Source organism: Neoarius graeffei, chromosome 9, assembly GCF_027579695.1.
Source record: "Neoarius graeffei isolate fNeoGra1 chromosome 9, fNeoGra1.pri, whole genome shotgun sequence".
Classification (NCBI taxonomy): domain Eukaryota; kingdom Metazoa; phylum Chordata; class Actinopteri; order Siluriformes; family Ariidae; genus Neoarius; species Neoarius graeffei.
The window spans coordinates 77,963,105-77,986,540 of record NC_083577.1 but is presented as its reverse complement, the minus strand read 5'-3'; the positions used below and the strand labels follow the sequence as shown (position 1 = coordinate 77,986,540).

General features: G+C 44.3%; 1 protein-coding gene across 1 annotated transcript in view; it reads right to left on the bottom strand.

The window, feature by feature from the left end:
- trpm2 (transient receptor potential cation channel, subfamily M, member 2) overlaps positions 1-22,952 on the bottom strand; it is a 79,808-nt gene extending 56,856 nt beyond the window's left edge. The window contains exons 1-10 of the mRNA XM_060930587.1: positions 22,515-22,952; positions 21,770-21,847; positions 12,436-12,591; positions 11,842-11,915; positions 11,444-11,612; positions 11,136-11,316; positions 9,900-10,066; positions 7,630-7,810; positions 6,831-6,892; positions 6,550-6,750 (exon numbers count right to left, since the gene is read on the bottom strand). Coding sequence (XP_060786570.1) covers positions 6,550-6,750; positions 6,831-6,892; positions 7,630-7,810; positions 9,900-10,066; positions 11,136-11,316; positions 11,444-11,612; positions 11,842-11,915; positions 12,436-12,591; positions 21,770-21,847; positions 22,515-22,952 — 1,707 coding nt within the window. The remainder of the gene's footprint in view (positions 1-6,549; positions 6,751-6,830; positions 6,893-7,629; positions 7,811-9,899; positions 10,067-11,135; positions 11,317-11,443; positions 11,613-11,841; positions 11,916-12,435; positions 12,592-21,769; positions 21,848-22,514) is intronic.
- Positions 22,953-23,436: the final 484 nt, after the last annotated feature.

Sequence of the window (23,436 nt, the reverse complement as noted above, 5' to 3'; positions counted from 1 at the left end):
CGTCATTGCTTGTATGCATTATGGGCGATACCAGGGGTCAGCTCTGCTGTATTGTTTAATTTCACCTTTGTTGAACACTGCATTGTTCTGTCTCACCGGTTTTAACCATGCCTAAAGTGAATTGCTGTGTGTAACTGTGTTTCCACAACAAAGAAAACACCTAATTCAAGCTTTTATCACTTGCCAGTCGAGAAGAAGAGAAGAAAGAAATGGGTAAGTTTAATCCGCAACAAAAACCTTTGTACTGAATCAAAATGGACAAGTGTTTGTACAGTAGCATACATTTCTCTGGTGGGAAAAAGATGGACTTAAACTGTGACCCAGCAATATTTCCATGGTCTGCAGAAGGGCCTTCGGTTATAGAAGATTATAACAATCAACACTGTTCATCATCTGAAACTAGTGATATTCCAAAGCCTGTAAAATAAAGAAGCATTCTTTGGCCTTTGCCTCTCAACATACTGAAGCACTTGGCAGCTGAACGAGCCTGTCGGACCGATAAAACTCCCAAACCATGAAGGGTTCTCTTTCGGGTATGTATAATGTTCAGTGTACCTCACTAGTAGCATTTATTGAAGTATACCTTTATACTGAACCTAACACAGCAGATCAGCGAGTTTCCAAAGGTTTTTTTCTGTAATGTTTCCTGATATCAAGTTTTCTTTAACTAATCACTCATTTATAAAAGTTTTGATACTGTTCATCTGGGCTCGGGATCACAAAGCAATCTTAGACTTAAGTCACAAGTTGATTTTGCATAATAGTTTCCCTTGCTGCATCTGTAACTTTCATTGTGCTGGATCAAGATTAAGTATAAAGGCGAAGATTTCATTCGAACAAACCTTCTTAGAAAATGGTAAGGAATAACTGAAGATTAAAAGAAACAAATTTAGACTTAAGTTTAAAGGTCTCATTGCATCGTTTTTTCATTAATTGTGCAGTGGTCTCTAGTATGAATGAATGCCCTGTGAGCCGGTTTTGGTGAAAAAAATGCTGTGGTTCTCCTGTTTCAGGCTGTTCTAGTTTGGTGGAGGAGTGGGTGGCGGGAGAATGACAGGATTTCAGCTCTTACTCATTAATATTCATGACATGTAAACGTGTTACCTCTGATTGGCTAACAGCACTGTGACGCTACCTCCAGTGGGTCAGAACAAGCGGATGTGGGTGTCTTTGTAAAAACTGTTTTGATTGGCTATTATGGTCTCGACATCAATGTTTTGACCAATAACAATGTAGATAACACGAATTTTACATCACATTCAACGAGATTTAAGCGTGACTAAAGATGGTGACTTACAAATAATGTGTAAACATCGTTGGAGTTAATAAAGTTTGAACAGCATGAAGGAAGATACCCCAACCCCCTGAAATTAATAAAAAAAAAATTTATCAACAGATTTGGCAAAAAAAAAGGTCGTTTTTTACTCAGAAAAAGCGGAAATCCACCGAAAAGCGGAAAACTCTCATCCCTGCCTAGCTTGTGACCATGTCATGCATGCTAACGTGGAGAATATGAACATGCTATTTTGTAACAAAACCCTTCGAACAAAAAGTTCATGTTTTACTTACAGCTTGTGAGCTGGTGGTCGATCGTCTTGACGGTACAGATCCAGGTATTAAAAACAACCTCGACACAAAACCACTACTGAAGGCACCGAAGTTTGAAAAGTCACTTGTTCAGACATGTTTTCAACTTGCTGTTAGGTCCTCTTCATTAGTTACTGACGAGATGGGCTCTGCTATCTCTCCTCGCACTTAAATCCGAACTTTCTTCCCATGAGCGGTCGCAAGCCAAGGTGGCTTGTCAGGTCAGTTCAAGGCATGTCAGGTAAGTTCTCCAATGCCTGTTAGAGAATCACCTTTATGTCAAGGCCAAGAAGTACGAATTCCACATGCATCAGATCTCCTTTTTGGGTTACATCATCAGTGCAGATGGGGTCAGTATGGACCCCTCCAAGGTGTCTGCGGTTACGTCCTGGCCGGTACCCATGTCAGTCAAAGAACTCCAACGTTTCCTCGGTTTCGCCGACCTCTATCATAGCTTTATTAGAGGTTTTAGCACTATCGCTGCACCCTTGACTTCTCTGTTAAAGAAGGGACCTAAGTGCCTCCACTGGAGTCCCTCGGCCGAAGAGGCCTTCAATAAACTCAAGACTGCTTTCACCACGGCCCCAATACTGCAACATCCTGACCCAGCCAGACCATTCATTGCCAAGGTCAACCTCTGAGACTGGTGTAGGAGGGATCCTCTCACAGCGCTTTGGGGATAGACCCAAGCTCCATCCAGTGGCATTCTTCTCAAGGAAACTCACCTCTGCAGAGAGAAACTATGACATTGGGAATAGAGAACTATTAGCTATCAAGCTCGCTCTGGAGGAATGGAGGTACTGGCTGGAGGGAGCTATGCATCCCTTTGTCAAATTAACCAACCATAAGAACCTTGAATATCTCAAAAAGGTGAAAAGACTTAACCCATGCCAAGCCAGATGGGCTTTGTTTTTCACACGCTTCCACTTCATGATATCATATTGCCCAGGCACCAAGAACACAAAGGCAGATGCCCTATCTTGGACCTTCCGCTCATCTTCTCACAACCCTGAACCTCATCCCATTCTCACACCTGACTGCTTCATCCAGGCTATTACATGGGACCTAGACAAAGGAATAAGGGAGTCACAACCTCAAATACTTCTAGAGAGTTGTCCACCTGGCCCCAAACCACCTAAGAGGAAAACTCATCACATGGGCGCATGCATCTCTGGCCACTGGACAGCCAAGCAGACATTGAACTCTCCAAATATTGAGAAACAAGTACTGGTGGGAGAACATGCTGACAGAAGCCAATTGTTTAATTTCCTCTTGCTCTGAGTGCACCTAGGCCAAAGTTCCACAAACCCCTCCAGCTGGGAAGCTCTGCCCTCTCCCAGTACCTTAGAGAACCTGGTCCCACCTGGCCGTAGATTTCATCACAGACCCCTTTCGTCCCAAGGCAACACAACCATTATGGTAACTGTGGACAGATTTTCCAAGGCACTGAGACACATCCCATTACCTGGCATCCCCCCTGCCTTCCAGACAGCTGACCTGTTATTTCAGTATGTGTGCAGATACTTTGGTATCCCAGAGGACATAGTCAGTGACCGTGGTCCTCAGTTCATCTCTCGTTTATGGACTTGTTTCATGGAACGGTTAGGAGTCTCAGTGAGTCTCACGTCTGGGTCAGGTAGAACGGGCCAATCAGGAAATAGGATGTTTCCTCAGGATTTTTTGCATGAGGAACTAGGGAGACTTCATGGGCCCATTTCATCCTGTGGGCCGAGTATGCACAGAACTCTCTGAAGCATCCAGCAACGCAACTAACACCATTTCAGTGCACACTCGGTTACCAACCTCCCCTGTTCCCCTGGAATGACTCACCTGCATGGGTACAGGCAGTGGAGGATTGGTTTTCTCAGAGCCAAGTGACATGGGAGGAGGTTCACCAATGCATCGAGTCAGTCAATGCAAAGTATAAGGAGTATGCTGACAAGCACAGAAGCAGCAACCCAGAATTTTCTCCAGGTGACTGAGTATTGGTCCCCACTTGAGACCTCAAGGAACCCAACATGTGCAGGAAACTACAGGCACATTTCATCGGACCTTACACGGTACTTTGGCGCATTAATGAGGTCTCATACAGACTTGAGCTCCCACCTCACAGCCATATAGTGCCTACATTTTATGTTTCTTGCCTAGAACCTGTTATCCCTGTTATCTAAGGTCCTCTATCAGGAAACGCTCCCACCCAAGATTACCCTTCCATAAGCCTAGAAGGGGAACCCATCTACCAGGTAAACAGGATCCTAGACTCTAGATGCAGAAGAGGACAACTAGAGTACCTGGTAGATTGGGAAGGCTATGGACCAGAGGAACAAAGCTGGGTGGGAGCTAAGGACATTCTGGACCCTCTCCTAACACAGGAGTTCCACATCCAACATCCCAACAAGCCTGCACCCAGGGGGAGAAGGCATCCAAGAAGGACTGTAGCTCCTGGAGGGAGCTCCTTGGAGGGTTGGTTCTATCAGTAATGGTATTGAGAGCAACAGTTTGAAACAGACGACACTGCAAAAAACTGAATTTGAGGAGAAAATTCCTTAATACTAGTGAAATCATCTTGCTGCATGGACAGATCATTTTATTTGACAAGACATCTTGGAATAAGTTGGTTACAATCTCGAACTAGTTTTAATAATACCAGAGTTGGTGTCCTCTCCACTGCAAAAATTATATCATAAGTTAGAATATATTGAATATAGTTGAAACGATCTAGCATTTCCTATTAGAAAAATACAAGACACCAACTCTGAGATTATTAAATCTGGTCATAGATTGTAACCAACTTATTCCAAGATGTCTTGTCAAGTAAAATTATCTGTCCATGCAGCATGATAATTTCACTAGTATTAAGGAATTTTCTCTTCAAAATTCAGTTTTTTGCAGTGTACAAGCATGGCTTCTCAAAACTACAAAGCCCAAGAACCACAGCACCCTCCATCACCTGCTTATTAATTACACCTGTCTCTCGTTTTCCACTCATCAGTCATGCTACTTAATCCCCTCTCTCACTCACTCCCATTCTGAAGTATTGTTCAGTGTTTACCCCGTCATACCAAGCTGGTTCCTTCCTGCCTAGCTCTAGTTTCTTCGACCCTCGTTCTCGTTTACACTTCATTATTCTCTACTCTTGCCTGCATTGCTCTGTTTGCCGATCGACCGACCCTCGCCTGCATTTTGACCATGATTCTCATCTAGCATTTTGGCTTCGTTTCTTATTTGATTTCCCTGCTCTTCCCTGCACATACATCCTTAAGTGCCTGCACCCTGACATTATCGACCTCTTTAAATCACCAATTTCATTGTCTTCCATGACAGAGCACGGCAAAATTGCTCCTCTCCCATCACTCTAATGTAAAATTAATCTAACATCCACTATATCGCTCAACTACTGACCCCGGCTATCACCCATAATGCATTGTGGTAAACAAGTGATGACGTAGTTATGCTTGGGGGCTATTCACACCTCTTGGCAATTTAGGGTAGCTAGTTGACTGAGCCCATGTTTACATTAGACCGTATCAGCGGATCATCAGATTAACGTTTTTAAAACGATTAGTGTGCACACAGCAACACCAATACACGATTTGCGTGCACACAGCAACACCAATACACAGATACGCTCGGCTCCGCAGGCATCCTGCGCTCCAAATCACTCCGCCCTGAACAGCGAGTGCCCTCTGGAGGGTGCGCACTCCGGCCCTGCGCAGCTCACAGAGCACGCGAGTGAAGTGCCAAGCTGTGATTCGGGACTGAGCCGCTGTGTGTGTGATCCCAGCGCATATCACTTACCACTTGCAAGTGGAAGGATGGCAAGCCTAAAGACAATCATAACTACACAATGGGCAGTATTTGCATCAGTATTTGCAGTATTTTCATACTTTTACACTCTTTAATGAAAGGTGATACAAGGCGGAAGTCCGCGCCGTTTTTCAGCAGTCGCGTCACATGACCAACGCCAGCGAATCAGGAAGGTGGATGTCACAGTGACGTTGTCCAATGACGACGCCAGCTAGAGCTCAGCACAGCGTATCTGCATATTCTCAATGTTTACACAGCACCGGAGCTGACACGATCTGGATTGAATACGTGGACGCTGGCGGATTCCCGTTTCCCGGCGTTTCCAGGCGGTTTAATGTAAACGGACAGTGCATCCGCGAAGAAAACGAGACAGATACGGTCTAATGTAAACTTGGCCTGAATCTTCATGTCTTATTACTGTGGGAGGAAACCAGAGCACCTGGAGGAAACCCATGCAGGCAAGGGGAGAACATGACTCTCCACACAGAAAGACCCCAGTCTGCTGCAAAGTTCGAATCAAGAACCTTCTTGTTGTGAAGCAACAGTGCTAACCACTGCACCACCATGCTGCCCCATGGTGTCACATATTAGAAGTTAATTTGTAGCTAATGTTTTCATATTCAACAACATTTACAGCTATTAGTGCTTTGTTTAGTTTTCTTGTGTTCATACCTTGTATTGTTGGTGCTACCAGATTCTCCAAAATAGCTGCTGTTTTGGCTTTTTTTTTCTGACTCTTTGATCATTAATAAAATGTTACTGAAATTGTTCTACTAATAAGTCCCACTTATCAATGTCCAACAGGTATGGAAAAAATTGACGATAGTGTGTTAACAGTAAATTCATATTACAATTATCGATAACAATTAAAATTAAGGTTCCTGCACAGTTATGTAAACAGTAATCAATACCATGGATAATTAAATTTCCCCATATCCCTATGTAAAACCAATACAGTCCAGTTTGATCTTAATTCTATAATAATAAATACTGTATACACATTGGCAAAAAACTACTTTTTATGCTGTAACCGAAATATCACTATTTTTGTGGTAAGTTATAGCTCAGCTTTAATTTTATTTCTTTTTTAAACCCTCAGAAACTGCAGTATATTTTGTAATTTCCTGTCTAGGGACAGAATTGTTTTGTTCCAACCTTTTTGGTCCACTTAATGATCTTCAGCTCAGAAAAGGTCTCATACTCTTCTGCAAAAAACTTCTTCATCAGTCTCTGGACGAGCTCTATTGTGATTTTGGACGAAGGTAGGCCAGCCACGTTGGCGATGACATCAGCCAAGCGCCCAGAACCTTCCAGAACAATGCATGGAGTGCCATTCAGCATGGAGTTGTAGATTGTCTGTGGGAAGTGATAGGTGGCTTCTGAATAAAATGGACTGTATATGTTGGGTTAGAAAGAGAACATGAATTTGAGCTCACATTTAGGGTTCCAACTCCACCATCTAGTACCACACACACAACTGGAATCTTCAGTTCACTCTCTGGTAAGAATGATTATCAGTCAATTAGGCAAAACTGCTATAACACTACTAGATACAGTATTTAAAGACTGTACTTTGCTAAAAGGTTACAAAGTCATTTAACGAAGAACCTCAATAATATATAGAGGATATTATACAGTTGCGTGAAGATATGAAGTTTATCTTCGAGTGGTGAATATATATCACAAGCGAGCAAAGCAAACGAGTGAAAATCTTTTCAATGCAAGAGGATAAACTTTATATCTTTGCACCACCGTGTAATGTTCTTTATATTATATGGACACATCCACAAAAAATGCAAGTTCATCAAAAGAATTTTAATTTTGAACCAGTTAACCATTTTGACAATTTCTGTCAAGCCAACTGGAAAACACTAGGAGTGACATCATCGGAGTCAAATATTGGAAAAAAATGTCACTCAGGTCTGTGATGTATTTTGCATGTAAAACGCAAGCCTTTCAACATGAGAAGATAAATTTCATATCTTCAAGCTCACGTATGATTTTCCTTTTAATATATAGACACATTCACAAACAAAGTACCCAAATTTATCAAAACAATTCATCAATTTTCTCACGAGTGACATATAGAGATTTGTCACGGTTTTGCTTCTCTATGTCCTGGATGTAGCTCGTATGAAAATTATGAGTGGTGTATTTCCCAGTAAAACACTTGTGTCCATATATATATATGTATGTGTGTGTGTGTCACTCAGCAAAACAAATCTGCACACTCACCTGAGTTTCCTAGCGGTTGTTCTGAGATCAGTTTCTCCAATTGCCCACGAAGTTGAATCTCAGCCCCATATTTGCCAGATGTTCCATCATCCACCAGCAGGAAGTGAGAGTGATTAACATCCAGGCAGGATAAGCGGCCCTGACCTTGTTCATCCAGATAATAATGAGCAGGAAAGCGACCCTGAAAAATGCAATAGACAAAGTGAAATAGAGCTCTCCTGTTTCCTCCTACTCCCCAAAAGCATGTCAGGTGGATTGGTTATTCTAAATTGCCCCCTAGGTTTGGATGAGTGTGGAAATGTGTACATGCACAGTGTCCTGCAATGGATTGGTATCTCATCCAATGCATCCAGTGTTACCAGGATAGGCTTCCCGACCAGGATAAAGTGCTTACTACAGATGCATTTAAATTTACATTTATGACCTTTGGTAGATGTCCTTCTCCAGAGCAACTTACAGAAGCGCTTTGAAGTCTTGATCAATAAATAGATCCTGATTCTGATTCACTAGGTCATGGACTAAGAATACCATCAGTCTAAAACTCTGTTGGGGAGGTTATATGTCAAGAAAAGCACACAAAACACATTTTTAAGTGCTAATTTAAGTACTTCAGGAAGACGTCAGTCTTTAGTCATTGTTTGAAGACAGCTGGTGATTCAGCTGTTTGGACATCTAGGGGATGTTCATTCCACCATCTAGGTGCCAGTACAGAGAAGAGTCTTGATGCATGCCTTTCTTGTACCCTGAGAAATGGTGGAACCATTTGAGCATTGCTAGAGGATCAGAGGGAGCGTGGTGCAGAGCGGGGTGTGATAAGTGCTTTGAGTTGGTTGTAATACTCTCACAAATTAAACACACAAGACACAAGAGTAAACACACAAGAGTAAATTGCCAGTAATCAAACACAGGTGAAACTTATCACATGCTCTCTGCCAGTTCTACCTGACTCCTCACTGCCTACAGCTAAGGTGGGGTTTACATTAGACCGTATCAGCGGATCATCAGATTAACGTTTTTAAAAACGATTAGCGTGCACACAGCAACGCCAATACACGATTCGCGTGCACACAGCAACGCCAATACACGGATACGCTAATCACATGACTAATTCGGCACGTAAGTTGAAATGTGTCAGTGCGGCTCATCGCTTCCTCCTCAGCGGCTGCGCTCCAAATCACTCCGCCCTGAACAGCGAGTGCCCTCTGGAGGGTGTGCACTCCAGCCCTGCTCAGCTCACAGAGCGCGCGAGTGTAGTGCACGAGCAGTGATTCGGGACTGAGCCGCTGTGCGCAAGTCACTTACCACTTGCAAATGGAAGGATGGCAAGCCTAAAGACAATCATAACTACACAATGGGCAGTATTTGCATCAGTATTTGCAGTATTTTCATACTTTTATACTCTTTAATGAAAGGTGATACAAGGCGGAAGTCCGCGCCGTTTTTCAGCAGTCGCGTCACATGACCAACGCCAGCGAATCAGGAAGGTGGATGTCACAGTGACGTTGTCCAATGACGACGCCAGCTAGAGCTCAGCACAGCGTATCCACGTATTCTCAATGTTTACACAGCACCGGACCAGACACGATCTGGATTGAATACGTGGACACTGGCGGATTCCCGTTTCCCGGCGTTTCCAGGCGTTTTAATGTAAACGGACAGTGCATCCGCGAAGAAAACGAGACAGATACGGTCTAATGTAAACTTGGCCTAACACTTGACCATGCCCCCGCTGCCACATTGGCGCTGGTCCATTTTTAGCTTTGTAGGCAAGCATGAGTGTTTTAAATCTGATGCGGGCAGCTAAACGACGCTATTCGAGGGAGCGTAGCAATGGGGTGCTGTGGGAGGACTTAGGGAGGTTGAAAGCAAATTGTGCAGCTGCATTCTGGATCACTTGCAGATGTCGCATGGCACTCAGAGGCAGACCTGCCAGAAGCAAGTTGCAGTAGTCCAGTCATGAATTAAATCATATTAATTTTACAGAGATTATATTCTGGTCATTTGACCTGTCAGGAACCAAAATAAATAATGGTCTATAAAATAAAAAAAAAACAATGTGCTATAAAAGTCTAACTAAAACAAATAGATGATTTTAGACCCTGTCACATGACCTGACATGAGGAGAACATGCACAGAATCTCCTTACAGACAGTAACTTCAGCTCAGAATCTAACTGGGGACCCTGAAACTGCCATGCTAACTGCTTCCATCACCATGTGAAATTGCTCTAAATACAAAAATCTTGTCAAATGAATTGAAAAGGTAATTACGTCTTGGTGAACCAGAGCCTGGCGGTTGTGAATGACCCCCCACGTGGCCATTCCAATAGCCACAATCTGCCCCCCTGCAGCAACACTGCTTAGATTATAGTCCCGTACTGCTCTCCCAACATGTTTCATCACACCTGTGTGTGTTCCCCCAGTCAGGATCCATGCACCTGTAACAGACAGAATTGAATTGTTTTGGTATAACTGCTGCTGTAATCATAAAGACTGTTGTGCTCATTCCAGGACTCATATTCACAAACTCTTACCACACATTGAGTACACTTTGGCTTTACGATATACAGTCATAGAATCTGTAGATGATTTATAATCCCACTACTGGGATTATAAGAAGGTGTGTTTAATGTTGAGTCTGATTCCTCTAAAGGTTTATTTTTCATGTCCTCTCAGGGGTTTTTGCCTTGTCACTGTCACCTCTTTCCTGCTCATAATGGCTCCAAATCTACATTTGTATTCCTGTAACACTGCTATGTCATAACATCTCATATCAATTATCAGCTGAACCAGCTGAACAATGTGGCATAATTTTGCAATTCAGCCAAAGCAGCTTTAACAGAAATGTATGTCTCGACCCCTAATAAGCAAGGCAAAGGCAACAGTAGTAAGTAAAAACATACATGAGGTGACATAAGCAAGAGATTTTGAGAGAAGGCAGAGGCACATCAGTCCTCCTCTGGGAAACTATGGCATAATAATAATAATAATAATAATAATAATAATAATAATAATAGCAACAACAACATCAAGAAGGACACTCAGTAGAGTGTGTGCCTTTGCCAAGCCACATATTATCAACATCAAAATCACTTGAACCTTGGATAATACTAAAGCTGTACACCAACTTTCATCAAAATCCATTCAATACTTTGAGTTACATTGGGAACAGACAAAAATAAATAAATCCTGGATCTGGCACCATATCTGGATCTTGGATCCACATGAATATCCAGATTTGCATCCAAGTCTAATCAATTGCTCCTTAACCCATGGGTCACCTTTCCTCAAAAGTTCATCAAAATCTGTTCACTACATTTTGGATTTATGTTGGGAACAGACAAACAAAGAAATGGAGGCGAAAATATAACCTTCTCCAACAAAGCTGGCGGAGGTAATACTATTGCTACTGCCAATAATAATAATAATAATAATAATAATACCCATCATCTCTTGTTCTAATACCGGTACTAGTTCTAGAGCAGTGTTCTTGCAAAGGTTGTGTACCTGTGGTTTCGGCCACTTTAATTAGTCCTCTACGGAACTTGTTCTTCAGGTCATTGTTTATGTAGAAATTTTTGGCTCCTCCTGTCACTGATATTAACAAGTTAGGGGGCTGGAGCTTCCAATGCTCGGTCATCAGTTGGTACAGCTTCTCAACAGGCGTATCAGAGGATACACGGACGTACTGTTCCCACACAAAAGCATGGAATCACACAAAAACAAACAGATTAAAGAACAAATTCCAATGTCTCCATGATAAATCAAGAGCATAGACAAACATGCTTTCACAGAGAAATCCAATTCCCATTTACCCTGCTTGTTTTCTGTCCAATTCCTGTAAAGCTAATGTCTCCAAAAGCATCAGTAGGAACCTCTTTGATGTGCCTATGTTTGTCATACTGCTGCCCTGTGTAGTCATTCAGCTTGATGGCTTCATCTTTGTGTTGGTTCTTTGGATAGCCACACATACAGATCCCCTCTCTGATTGCAAAAACCCACAAAGACACGTTCATAGTCAGGCACTGACCTACTATCACAACAGTTAAAACTTAAATGGAGAAGGAAGGAATATGGACACATGGTTAGTGACTGAAAAATTTAAATAGTAGTACATATAATAATATATCTAGCGCCTAAAATGCATATTTCTCTAACTACACAGGACTGGCTTGACTCAGCAGAATAGGGATGCATATTTGCTGATGTATACCTGCCATCTTCTACATAGAAGCAGCACTCTTTTTTCTTGATGTTTTCTTTAATCCAGGTGGAGAACGAGCATCGCTGGAAATAAGACGACAGAGAGAGATATCTACTTTTAGCCTCACATGTAGCTAGAGCCTGTATACCGTCTTCCATTGGCATACTCACACAGACACAGACACATTAACACACACAGAGACACTGCAGTGGAGCGAGTGCATCGAGCTGTGCTCTCAGTCATAACGTCACTACAATGAGATGTGAGCACAGTCAGCAGGAGACTGCGGAGAACGATGCGGGTCAGGATAAGAACACTCCATTAATGTCTCATGTGTCAATAAAAATGTAACTTTCCAAATGGAGAAAGCACTTAGCTTGGTTAAAATGAGCTCACTTACATTTTCATTACAAAAGAAGACATTTAAAGCATTTTCATTAATCTGAACCTAAAGTGCTTGAAGATATAAAGACAAAAATGAAGAAAAATAAAGGTTTCTGTGTCAGGATTGTGTAATAAATCAAATGATATGAAATAAGAATTCAACATCACATATTATTAAATATTCAAAAACAGTTTCCAAACATAAAATGATTGCCTCACCTTGTGTATTTGTGCCATCAGGGTGTCAAGTTCTATTTTTCCTAACTGCAGCTTTTCCACCTTACTTTGATGTACTTTACTCTCTCTTCTGGGTAGTTCTGTGAAGTTATTTACACAAAATTTGGAAGTCAGAGATGCATAAACATCATTATCATGCTTATAATTATGACAGGAAATGAAACCACATGCAAAAACTCAAACAAGGACAAAAGCCACTAAATATATCTGAAGAATTCCATCTAAAATAGTAAGGACTGCTCTTCCAAGGATTATTTTCTTTTTTGCACACACAATTCATTTCTAGTTGCTATGAATTATCTCACTTTGATGCCTCAGAGAATTGAATTCACATACAGTACAACGCTAATAATGAGAGTCACATAATCATATAGAGTACTGTGCAAAAGTCTTAGGCATCTGAATTTTTTCATACAAATTTTGTTATACAGTAGATTTCTATTTTATAACTTCTACATTATTGAGTCAGTACAAAAACATTTTAGAGTTCCAAAAGTTTGTTTTCCAGCACAAAATTAAATGTGGGGCAGCACGGTGGTGTAGTGGTTAGCGTTGTTGCCTCACAGCAAGAAGGTCCGGGTTCGAGCCCCGTGGCCGACGAGGGCCTTTCTGTGCGGAGTTTGCATGTTCTCCCTGTGTCCACGTGGGTTTCCTCCGGGTGCTCCGGTTTCCCCCACAGTCCAAAGACATGCAAGTTAGGTTAACTGGTGACTCTAAACTGACCGTAGGTGTGAATGGTTGTCTGTATCTATGTGTCAGCCCTGTGATGACCTGGCGACTTGTCCAGGGTGTACCGTGCCTTTCGCCCGTAGTCAGGTGGAATAGGCTCCAGTTTGCCTGCGACCCTGTAGGACAGGATAAAGCGGCTAGAGATAATGAGATGAGATGAAAATTAAATGTCTCAGAAAAAAATGTTTGTATCTGGGCAGCATATTACATAAGAAACCATTTTTCAGATTAAAAAAGAAAACAATGAAGGCTACTGGGTTTTGCTGCAAAATTAAGAACCAAGTGTGACAGTCAAATGGCCCTTTTCCACTACCCTTTTTCAGCTCACTTCAGCTCACTTCAGCCCAACACGGCACGCATTTCGACTACCTCAGAGCAGCACGACTCAGCTCACTTCACCCTCACTCAGCACCCAAAACTCGCATGGTTTTGCAGTGAGGCTGAAGCGAGCCAAACCGAGCCCAGTGGGGCTAGGGGCGTGAGGAGACACTCCCCTGTGCACTGATTGGTGAGGAGGAGTGTCCTCACATGCCCACACATGCCCCGCGAGCACGCTGGGAACCACCATCTGTAAACACCGTAAACCCGGAAGAAGAAGAATTACGACAAATTATGGCGCCTTGCCTCATCTATACACTCTTGCCAGTATCTGTTGGCGTTGTCGGTGACAACAAGCCACAGCACCAAGACCAGCAACACTAACGACTCCATGTCCTCTATGTTTATTGTTTACTATCCGGGTCGTGAGACTACCGCTTAAAAGGTCACTGATGTCACTGTTTGAGCCGCCTAATGACATCACGTGATGTCCACCCACTTTCGCTAACTCCACCCAATGTGTCCACCCACTTCCAGCCAGCACGGTTCAGCGCGGTTGTAGTTGAAATGCAATGCCAACAGCCCCACTCAGCTTGACTCAGCCCAACTCAGCACCGCACGGCTCAGCCCAACTCAGCTGCGTTGGTAGTGGAAAAGCACCAAAAGTGTCCAGACCAACTGTGGCTGGTTCTGCAAGATGCTCAGTAAAACCTACAGCTGTGGGTGGTAAAAGAGAGCAATTGGACTTGCTTGAAGATTCTTGAAGACATTTTCATGCTTCTTCAGTTCTGTCTGACTAGTAGGGAGTATCAGGTATTTATCCTCTCATGGATGAAAAGCTCATCTAAGGTGTCGTTGAGTTATCCTGTTGGTGTGGGTCACTGGGGGCTGGATGTGAATGGCCTCGAGAGTCGTTAGGGTGATCAATGGATTGCCCATTAAGGTGATCAATGGAATGCTGATTCTCTCTGTCCTCCTGTGAGTCACTCACTACGTTTACATGCACATAGAGAGAATCGAATTTCTGCCGTTGCTCGACTGAAATCGAAGTTCAAAATGCCATGTATACACCTTAATTCGGCTGAAATTGAACCGAACTTGATTTCTCGGAATCGAGCTACACGACCTAGTTTATGCGATTTCTGCCGAGCTACTTTGTGCATGTATACCCTATCGAGCTAGTTGTCGAGCTACTTCCGGAAGTGATGAGTGACGAGACCACAAGCGGGAAACACAACAGCCTCGGTCGGCATGACAACAGTAGTAGCGAGCAGCAGAAGAGGTCAGGAGGAACAAACGAAGAAGAGAAAATGGTGATGTAGAGCTCTCTGAAGTGTGGGTGGAGCACAGAGGACGGCAGGACAAAGCTTCTGGTACTAATAGGCTTTTTATTGTCAGACTTTTCAGTTTAACAGCCTACTTTTATTCTTGAGAGAAAAACACACACGCGCGCTGTGTTCTAGTCCTGGGATGAGCTCTCCCCTCTGCTCTCCCTCTGCCTCCTTAAATAGGGCGCGGTTACTGGGAAGACACACAAACACAGGTTAATTACTGTCAGGTGAAGTGATTCTGCCACTCACCTTCCCTGGCTCCGCCCTCCTGTCACAGGCCGGCGCTTGACCACGCCCCCACTGCCACAGGCAAGCAGAAACGTGCACTTATGGAGCAATGAGGAGACAGAGTTCATGCTCATTCAGCTTAAGGAGTTGAATATATTAAAATTCATGGACGGGAGAAAAACGCGCAATGGAGAACACGGAACTGATAACTTTGTTTACACTCTTGAATAGCTCTTCTTCATGACGACAACCGGAAGTGTACCAACACGATGGGGTGTGTTGCGCCACCTGTGGCTCGGGTGCACAAAGCACCTCACACAATAGCCCGATTTCATTGTGTGCATGTAGGATTGGATTTCTCTGGCACCCTGCTGGGACCTTCAGCTCGATTACCGACAGCAGCACGATTTGGATGTGCATGTACACGTAGTCACTGAAAACAGCTGGGTTTTGGTGTGCATTCAGTTGTCTGGGAAGTGTGCCAAGGACTGCATTGTAGGTGGCTGATAAATGATGTCTTATGCCGCTTTTCCACTACCAACGCGGCTGAGCTGGGCTGAGCCGTGCCGTGCTGAGTTGGGCTGACTTGAGCTGAGTGGGGCTGTTGGGGTTGCATTTCGACTACAACCGCGCTGAACCGTGCTGGCTGGAAGTGGGTGGACACATTGGGTGGAGTTAGCGAAAGTGGGTGGACGTCACGTGATGTCGTTAGGCAGCACAAACAGTGACATCAGTGATGTTTTAAGCGGTAGTCTCATGACCCAGATAGTAAACAATAAACATGGAGGATATGTTGTCGTTAGTGTTGCTGGTCTTGGTGCTGTGGCTTGTTGTCACTGACAACGCCAACAGATACTGGCAAGAGTGTATAGATGAGGCGAGGCGCATAAGGCTTTAGAAATTCTCGTAATTCGTAATTCTTCTTCTTCCGGGTTTACGGTGTTTACAGATCCCAGCGTGCTCGCGGGGCATGTGTGGGCATGTGAGGACACTCCTCCTCACCAATCAGTGCACAGGGGAGTGTCTCCTCACGCCCCTAGCCCCACTCAGCTCGGTTTGGCTCGCTTCAGCCCCACTCCAAAACGGTGCGAGTTTTGGGTGCTAAGCAGGGCTGAAGCGAGCTGAGTCGTGCTGCTCCGAGATAGTCGAAACGCGAGCCGTGTCGGGCTGAAGCGAGCTGAAGTGAGCTGAAAAAGGGTAGTGGAAAAGGGCCATTAGACCCCCACCTCTGTTCAATGATGGCCATTCCAGGTTGACAAAAATGGCTTCTTTAACTCCTCGCTCATACCAACGATCCTCTCTGGCTAAAATGCGTACGTTGCAATCCTGAAATGAGTGTCCTTCATTGTTAAGATGAAGGTAGACAGCAGAGTCCTGGCCTGTGGAACTGGCTCTCCTGTGTTGAGCCATATGCCTGTGAAGCAGTTGGAAATACGCTACATCACATCAAAAACTCCCAAGATTTTGCTACTAAAGTTGCAGACCTCAAACTAGACTTAGATGAAACCATGGTTTCTTATGATGTCACTTCTCTTTTCACCTGCATTCCCACCACAGAAGCAGTCAAATCTGTTAGAAAACGACTTCTTCAAGACAACACCTTACTGGATAGAACGAACCTCACCACGGACCAGATTTGCACCCTGCTTGACCTCTGCCTGACTACCACTTATTTCCAGTTTAATGAAAGTTTCTACAGACAGAAGCATGAATGCTCCATGGGCTCACCGGTGTCCCCTATTGTGGCCAATCTTTACATGGAGGAAGTGGAACATAAAGCTTTGACCACTTTTCAGGAGTTGCTCCCAGCCACTGGTTCAGATATGTGGAGGACACCTGGGTTAAAATCAAAACCCATGAAGTGGAAGCCTTCTCTAAGCACATCAATGCAGTGGATATCAACATCAATTTCACTCGGGAGGATGTCAGTGGGAATAATCTAGCCTTCTTGGATTGTGATGTACACATTAGACAAGACAGAAGCCTTAGCATCGAGGTCTACTGGAAACTCACACACACAGACCAGTACCTACTCTTCGACTCTCACCACCCACTGGAACACAAATTAGGGGTCATTAGGACCTTGCAACACAGGGCTCAGAACATCCCTACAATGGTAGAGGGAAAAGAGAAGGAGCAGAATCACATCAAGAAAGCACTTCAGAACTGCGGGCATCCCAACTGGTCTTTCTTCAAGAGCAGAAAAAGGAACATAACGGACAAGGAGGATAACAGGAACAAAAGCAAGAACATTGTCATTCCCTACATTTCTGGTCTATCTGAGAAACTCAGGAGGATCTTCTACAAACACAACATTCTGGTACATTTCAGACCCAGTAACACCCTGAAGCAGAAACTGGTCCACCCTAAGGACAGAATAGCCAGACACAAACAGGACAACATAGTGTATGCAATTCAGTGCAGTGAGGAATGCACGGACTCGTATATTGGGGAAACAAAAAAACCGCTTCACAGGTGTATGGCTCAACACAGGAGAGCCAGTTCCTCAGGCCAGGACTCTGCTGTCTACCTTCATCTTAACAACAAAGGACACTCATTTCAGGATTGCAACATATGCATTTTAGCCAGAGAGGATCGTTGGTATGAGCGAGGAGTTAAAGAAGCCATTTTTGTCAACCTGGAATGGCCATCACTGAACAGAGGTGGGGGTCTAAGACATAATTTATCAGCCACCTACAATGCAGTCCTTGGCACACTTCCCAGACAACTGAATGCACCCCAAAACCCAGCTGTTTTCAGTGACTCACAGGAGGACAGAGAGAATCAGCATTCCATTGATCACCCTAACGGGCAATCCACTGATCATCCTAATGACTCTCGAGGCCATTTACAACCAGCCCCCAGTGACCCACACCAACACGCTGGAGGGACTATGTCTCTTGGCTGGCCTGGGAACGCCTCGGTGTTCTTCCCGAGGAGCTGGCCGAGGTGTCTGGGGAAAGGGAAGTTTGGGCTTCCATGCTCAGACTGCTGCCTCCACGACCCGGCCCCGGATAAGTGGAAGAAGATGAGACAAGACAAGACATTCACACCGCTGTAATCTTGGGCAGCACGGTGGTATAGTGGTTAGCACTGTCGCCTCATAGCAAGAAGGTTCTGGGTTCAAGTCCAGCAGCTGATGGGGACCTTTCTGTGTGGAGTTTGCATGTTCTCCCTGTGTCTGCTTGGGTTTCCTCTGGGTGTTCTGGTTTCCCCCACAGTTCAAAGACATGTGGCTAGATTAACCGCATTGAGCATTGAACTGCTCCCTGGGTGCTGTAGCATGGCTACACTGCTCTGAGTGTGTGTGTGTTCACTGCTTCAGATGGGCTAAATGCAGAGAGGAATTTTGCTGTGCTTAAGTGTACGTATGATAAAGTTGTTCTGTTATTCTTCTCTGAATGCTTCACTAAAGAGAGTACATCTCAGCTTTTCTCATTTTCTCACCTTTTGGATGAGAGGACCAGGTTAAATTCACCTTCTGTAAAATCTATGACCTTTATACCAGCACTTTGCTTTTCAACATAAGTTTTTACCACCACAACCAACTCTAGCTACTTTTAACACCCAGAATTAGCCTAGTAAACTAGACCCACCCGCCTAGCGGCCAAAAATATTTTTGCCTAGCGAGTGGGTCTAGCCTTGCACCATATAAACAAAAACACCCCGGGCATCAAATTGTGCCCACCAATCACAACGCAAGGTTTTTGTTTGGATTCTTTGGGCGGGCTTTTGCAGGAGTGACGACAAAGCTGCGCGACGCTGGAGAAAGCACAGCAGGAAAGATGGCTACGGGCTAGTGAACAGCGCGCGTTTGACTCCGCTTTGGAATCAGTTTTAGAAGAATTAGACTTGGAGTTTTCGTTGAAACATGAGCAGGAAGAGGCTCTCCACTCATTCCTTTTCAAGAAGGACATTTTTGCTGTTTTGCCGACCAGCTATGGCAAAAGTCTGATCTACCAGCTACAGTGGTGCTTGAAAGTTTGTGAACCCTTTAGAATTTTCTATATTTCTGCATAAATATGACCTAAAACATCATCAGATTTTCACACAAGTCCTAAAAGTAGATAAAGAGAACCCAGTTAATCAAATGAGACACAAATATTATACTTGGTCATTTATTTATTGAGGAAAATTATCCAATATTACATATCTGTGAGTGGCAAAAGTATGTGAACCTCTAGGATTAGCAGTTAATTTGAAGGTGAAATTAGAGTCAGATGTTTTCAATCAATGGGATGACAATCATGTGTGAGTGGGCACCCTGTTTTATTTAAAGAACAGGGATCTATCAAAGTCTGATCTTTACAACACATGTTTGTGGAAGTGTATCATGGCACGAACAAAGGAGATTTCTGAGGACCTCAGAAAAAGCATTGTTGATGCTCATCAGGCTGGAAAAGGTTACAAAACCATCTCTAAAGAGTTTGGACTCCACCAATCCATAGTCAGACAGATTGTGTATAAATGGAGGAAATTCAAGACCATTGTTGCCCTCCCCAGGAGTGGTCAACCAAAAAAGATCACTCCAAGAACAAGGCATGTAATGGTCGACGAGGTCACAAAGGACCCCAGGGTAACTTCTAAGCAACTGAAGGCCTCTCTCACATTGGCTAATGTTAATGTTCATGAATACACCATCAGGAGAACACTGAACAACAAATGGTGTGCATGGCAAGGTTGCAAGGAGAAAGCCACTGCTCTCCAAAAAGAACATTGCTGTTTGTCTGCAATTTGCTAAAGATCATGTGGACAAGCCAGAAGCCTATTGGAAAAATATTTTGTGGACGGATGAGACCAAAATAGAACTTTTTGGTTTAAATGAGAAGTGTTATGTTTGGAGAAAGGAAAACACTGCATTCCAGCATAAGAACCTTATCCCATCTGTGAAACATGGTGGTGGTAGTATCATGGTTTGGGCCTGTTTTGCTGCATCTGGGCCAGGATGGCTTGCCGTCACTGATGGAACAATGAATTCTGAATTATAGCAGCGAATTCTAAAGGAAAATGTCAGGACATCTGTCCATGAACTGAATCTCAAGAGAAGGTGGGTCATGCAGCAAGACAACGACCCTAAGCACACAAATTGTTCGACCAAAGAATGGTTAAAGAAGAATAAAGTTAATGTTTTGGAATGGCCAAGTCAAAGTCCTGACCTTAATCCAATCGAAATGTTGTGGAAGGACCTGAAGCGAGCAGTTCATGTGAGGAAACCCACCAACATCCCAGGGTTGAAGCTGTTCTGTATGGAGGAATGGGCTAAAATTCCTCCAAACCAGTGTGCAGGTCTGATCAACAGTTACCGGAAATGTTTAGTTGCAGTTATTGCTGCACAAGGGGGTCACATCAGATACTGAAAGCAAAGGTTCACATACTTTTGCCACTCACAGATATGTAATATTGGATCATTTTCCTCAATAAATAAATGACCAAGTATAATATTTTTGTCTCATTTGTTTAAGTGGGTTCTCTTTATCTACTTTTAGGACTTGTGTGAAAATCTGATGATGTTTTAGGTCATACTTATGCAGAACTATAGAAAATTCTAAAGGGTTCACAAACTTTCAAGCACCACTGTAGCTCCGCTCGTAGCCAAAAGGATGGGGCTAGTTTCTGCAGTACGAAGAATTAATAAACAGCTTTGAAACATTACTTTTTGATTGTTTCTTATTTTCCCGTTATTTGAAATTTAAGGGAAATTATTTCACCAAACACCACTAAATAAAAACTCTCAAAAACAGTTTAAGCAATCCCTTGAAAAACACTTGGAAAAAAAATGAGTGTATGTGGTACAGACTCCAAACTTGTGGTCATTATCTCCAAACTTCTTAATATCTAGAACCTCATCTCATCTCATTATCTCTAGCCGCTTTATCCTTCTACAGGGTCGCAGGCAAGCTGGACCCTATCCCAGCTGACTACGGGCGAAAGGCGGGGTACACCCTGGACAAGTCGCCAGGTCATCACAGGGCTGACACATAGACACAGACAACCATTCACACTCACATTCACACCTACGGTCAATTTAGAGTCACCAGTTAACCTAACCTGCATGTCTTTGGACTGTGGGGGAAACCGGAGCACCCGGAGGAAACCCACGCGGACACGGGGAGAACATGCAAACTCCGCACAGAAAGGCCCTCACCGGCCACGGGGCTCGAACCCGGACCTTCTTGCTGTGAGGCGACAGCGCTAACCACTACACCACCGTGCCGCCCATATCTAGAACCTGTTTATTAATTAATACGCATTTTGAAAAATTATTTATTTCAAGGTCTCCCCCACTGCTTTCTGTCGCTCTGACTACGTCACAGTCACTGTTGCGCTGATTGGTCAGAGCGTTGGCCTATACGCACAGAGACAGTTTGAAAGACAGCAGTTTGTTCCTCCCACCCCCTTCGGAAATGTCTACGGATTGAGGCCAGACTAAATATTCACATTTAGTCTAGCTTGCCAGGCTAACCCAGAATCAGAGTCGCTCACACTTTGCTTGCTCCAATACACACAGGCAACAGATACATGACCGGTATACAAATTAGGTCTCCCACAACATTTTAATGACTTGCCAGCTCTCTGTAGCCCACAGATTTATCACAACTCTCTATCTCCACTACTTTTTAATCCAGCTATATTTATAAATATTATAGGTCACTGGTCTATTCTCCACAACACAGTGACATTGTCAGTCTGGTGCGCTTTGGCACACACACCTGAAGAACTCTCTGGCACATCCCGGACTGCGAACGCATCGAGTGACCTCTCACACGCACGGCATTAATGATGCGCACCTGCACATGATTGAGGAACAATATGTGCATCTATATAAGGACTGCTTCGACGCATGCCTAGTGTGAAGTATTACGTGACATCAGCACATATTACTGAGCCTTATATTACCTGTGTCTGATTTCCTGGTTTCCTGATCTCTGTGCCTATTCCCAGTTTACATTTTGCTTTTTGCCTGTGATAGCCTGTTTGTGCCTCGCCCAACTTTTTGCATGTCTTAATGTTTATGAGTTTGCCTGCTGATTTGGACTGTTTACCTGTGTTTACACTATCATAATAAATATACTTCTGCACTTATATCCGCCTCCTACCTCACACCTGACAGAATACTTTGACAGCAATGGATGTAGTGGGAAGTTATACTGTTTGCCATTCCACGCATCTACCGGGTTCCCTTATCTCAGCCCCAAGCTTCTTATTCCCGGTAGCATTCTGGAATGGGCTTCCCGGCACTGTACTATGGAATATATCACCCTAGGGGATTCAGGCTGCAGTGTAACCTGTTCTATGAGAACCTTGAAGAACCCAAGCCACCAGAACTGATTTGGGTGAGCTGCATGCTCACTTGGATAGCTGGATGAGCTTGCTGATGGGTGGAGTACCTCATCAGTATAGAGCACCCATGCATTCGGAGCTCACAGACTTTCCTAAACATGCTCACGCTCATACTGTATATGAATCAGTAGAAGAAGAGGACTCCCATGAAATCTTTTGGGAGGGGACTATCATGTCTGAGGCTGATGCAGTGGTAGCGGAGGAGGCCTTTGCTCCAGAGATCCCTCCAATGGCTGATGCAGCAGCAGCAGAGGAGGCCATTGCTCCAGAGCTCCCTCCTAGAGGCTGTTGTTCCAGAGCCAGTCCCACAGCCTGTTCCGCAGTCAGAGTCAGCACCTGAACCTGAGCTAGAACCAGAACCAGCACCTGAACCAGAACCAACTCCTCAGCCTGCATCAGAGCCAGTATCTGAACCAGAGCACCAGCCAGAGTCACTGTCACCACCAGAGCCAGAACCTGAGCCTGAGCAAGAGCCAGTGCATGAACCCAAGCCTGAGCCAATGCTAGTGTCAGCATCTGTGCCAGTGTCTGCTCCAATGCCAGAGCCAGCATCAGAGCCTGCACTAGTGTCTACTCCAGAACTAGTGTCAGAGTCAGAGTCAGTTCCAGTGCCACTGTCAGCGTCAAGGCCAGAGCCAATGCCACTTCCAGCATCAGAGCCAGAATCAAAGTCAGCTCCTGAACCAGAGCCAGTTTCAGTGCCTGAGTCTGAGTCAGCTCCAGTGCCAGAGCCAACACGAGCATCAGAGCCAGCACCAGCTCCTGAACCAGTACCAGTGCACCAGAATCAGAGTCAGTGCCAGTGTCTGTTCCAGAGTCAGTGCCAGTGTCTGTTCCAGAACCAGTGCCAGCACCAGAGTCTGAGTCCATGCTGGAACCTGAGCCTGCTCCAGAACCAGCATCCAAGGATGATGGAGCTGCCTCAGCTGGTTATGATGACGTCATTGTCCTGCTGCCACCCAGCCATGAAGGCGTTGTCGCCCCGCTGCTGCCCAGCCATGAAGGTGCTGTCATCCTGCCACCAGGACCAAAGCAT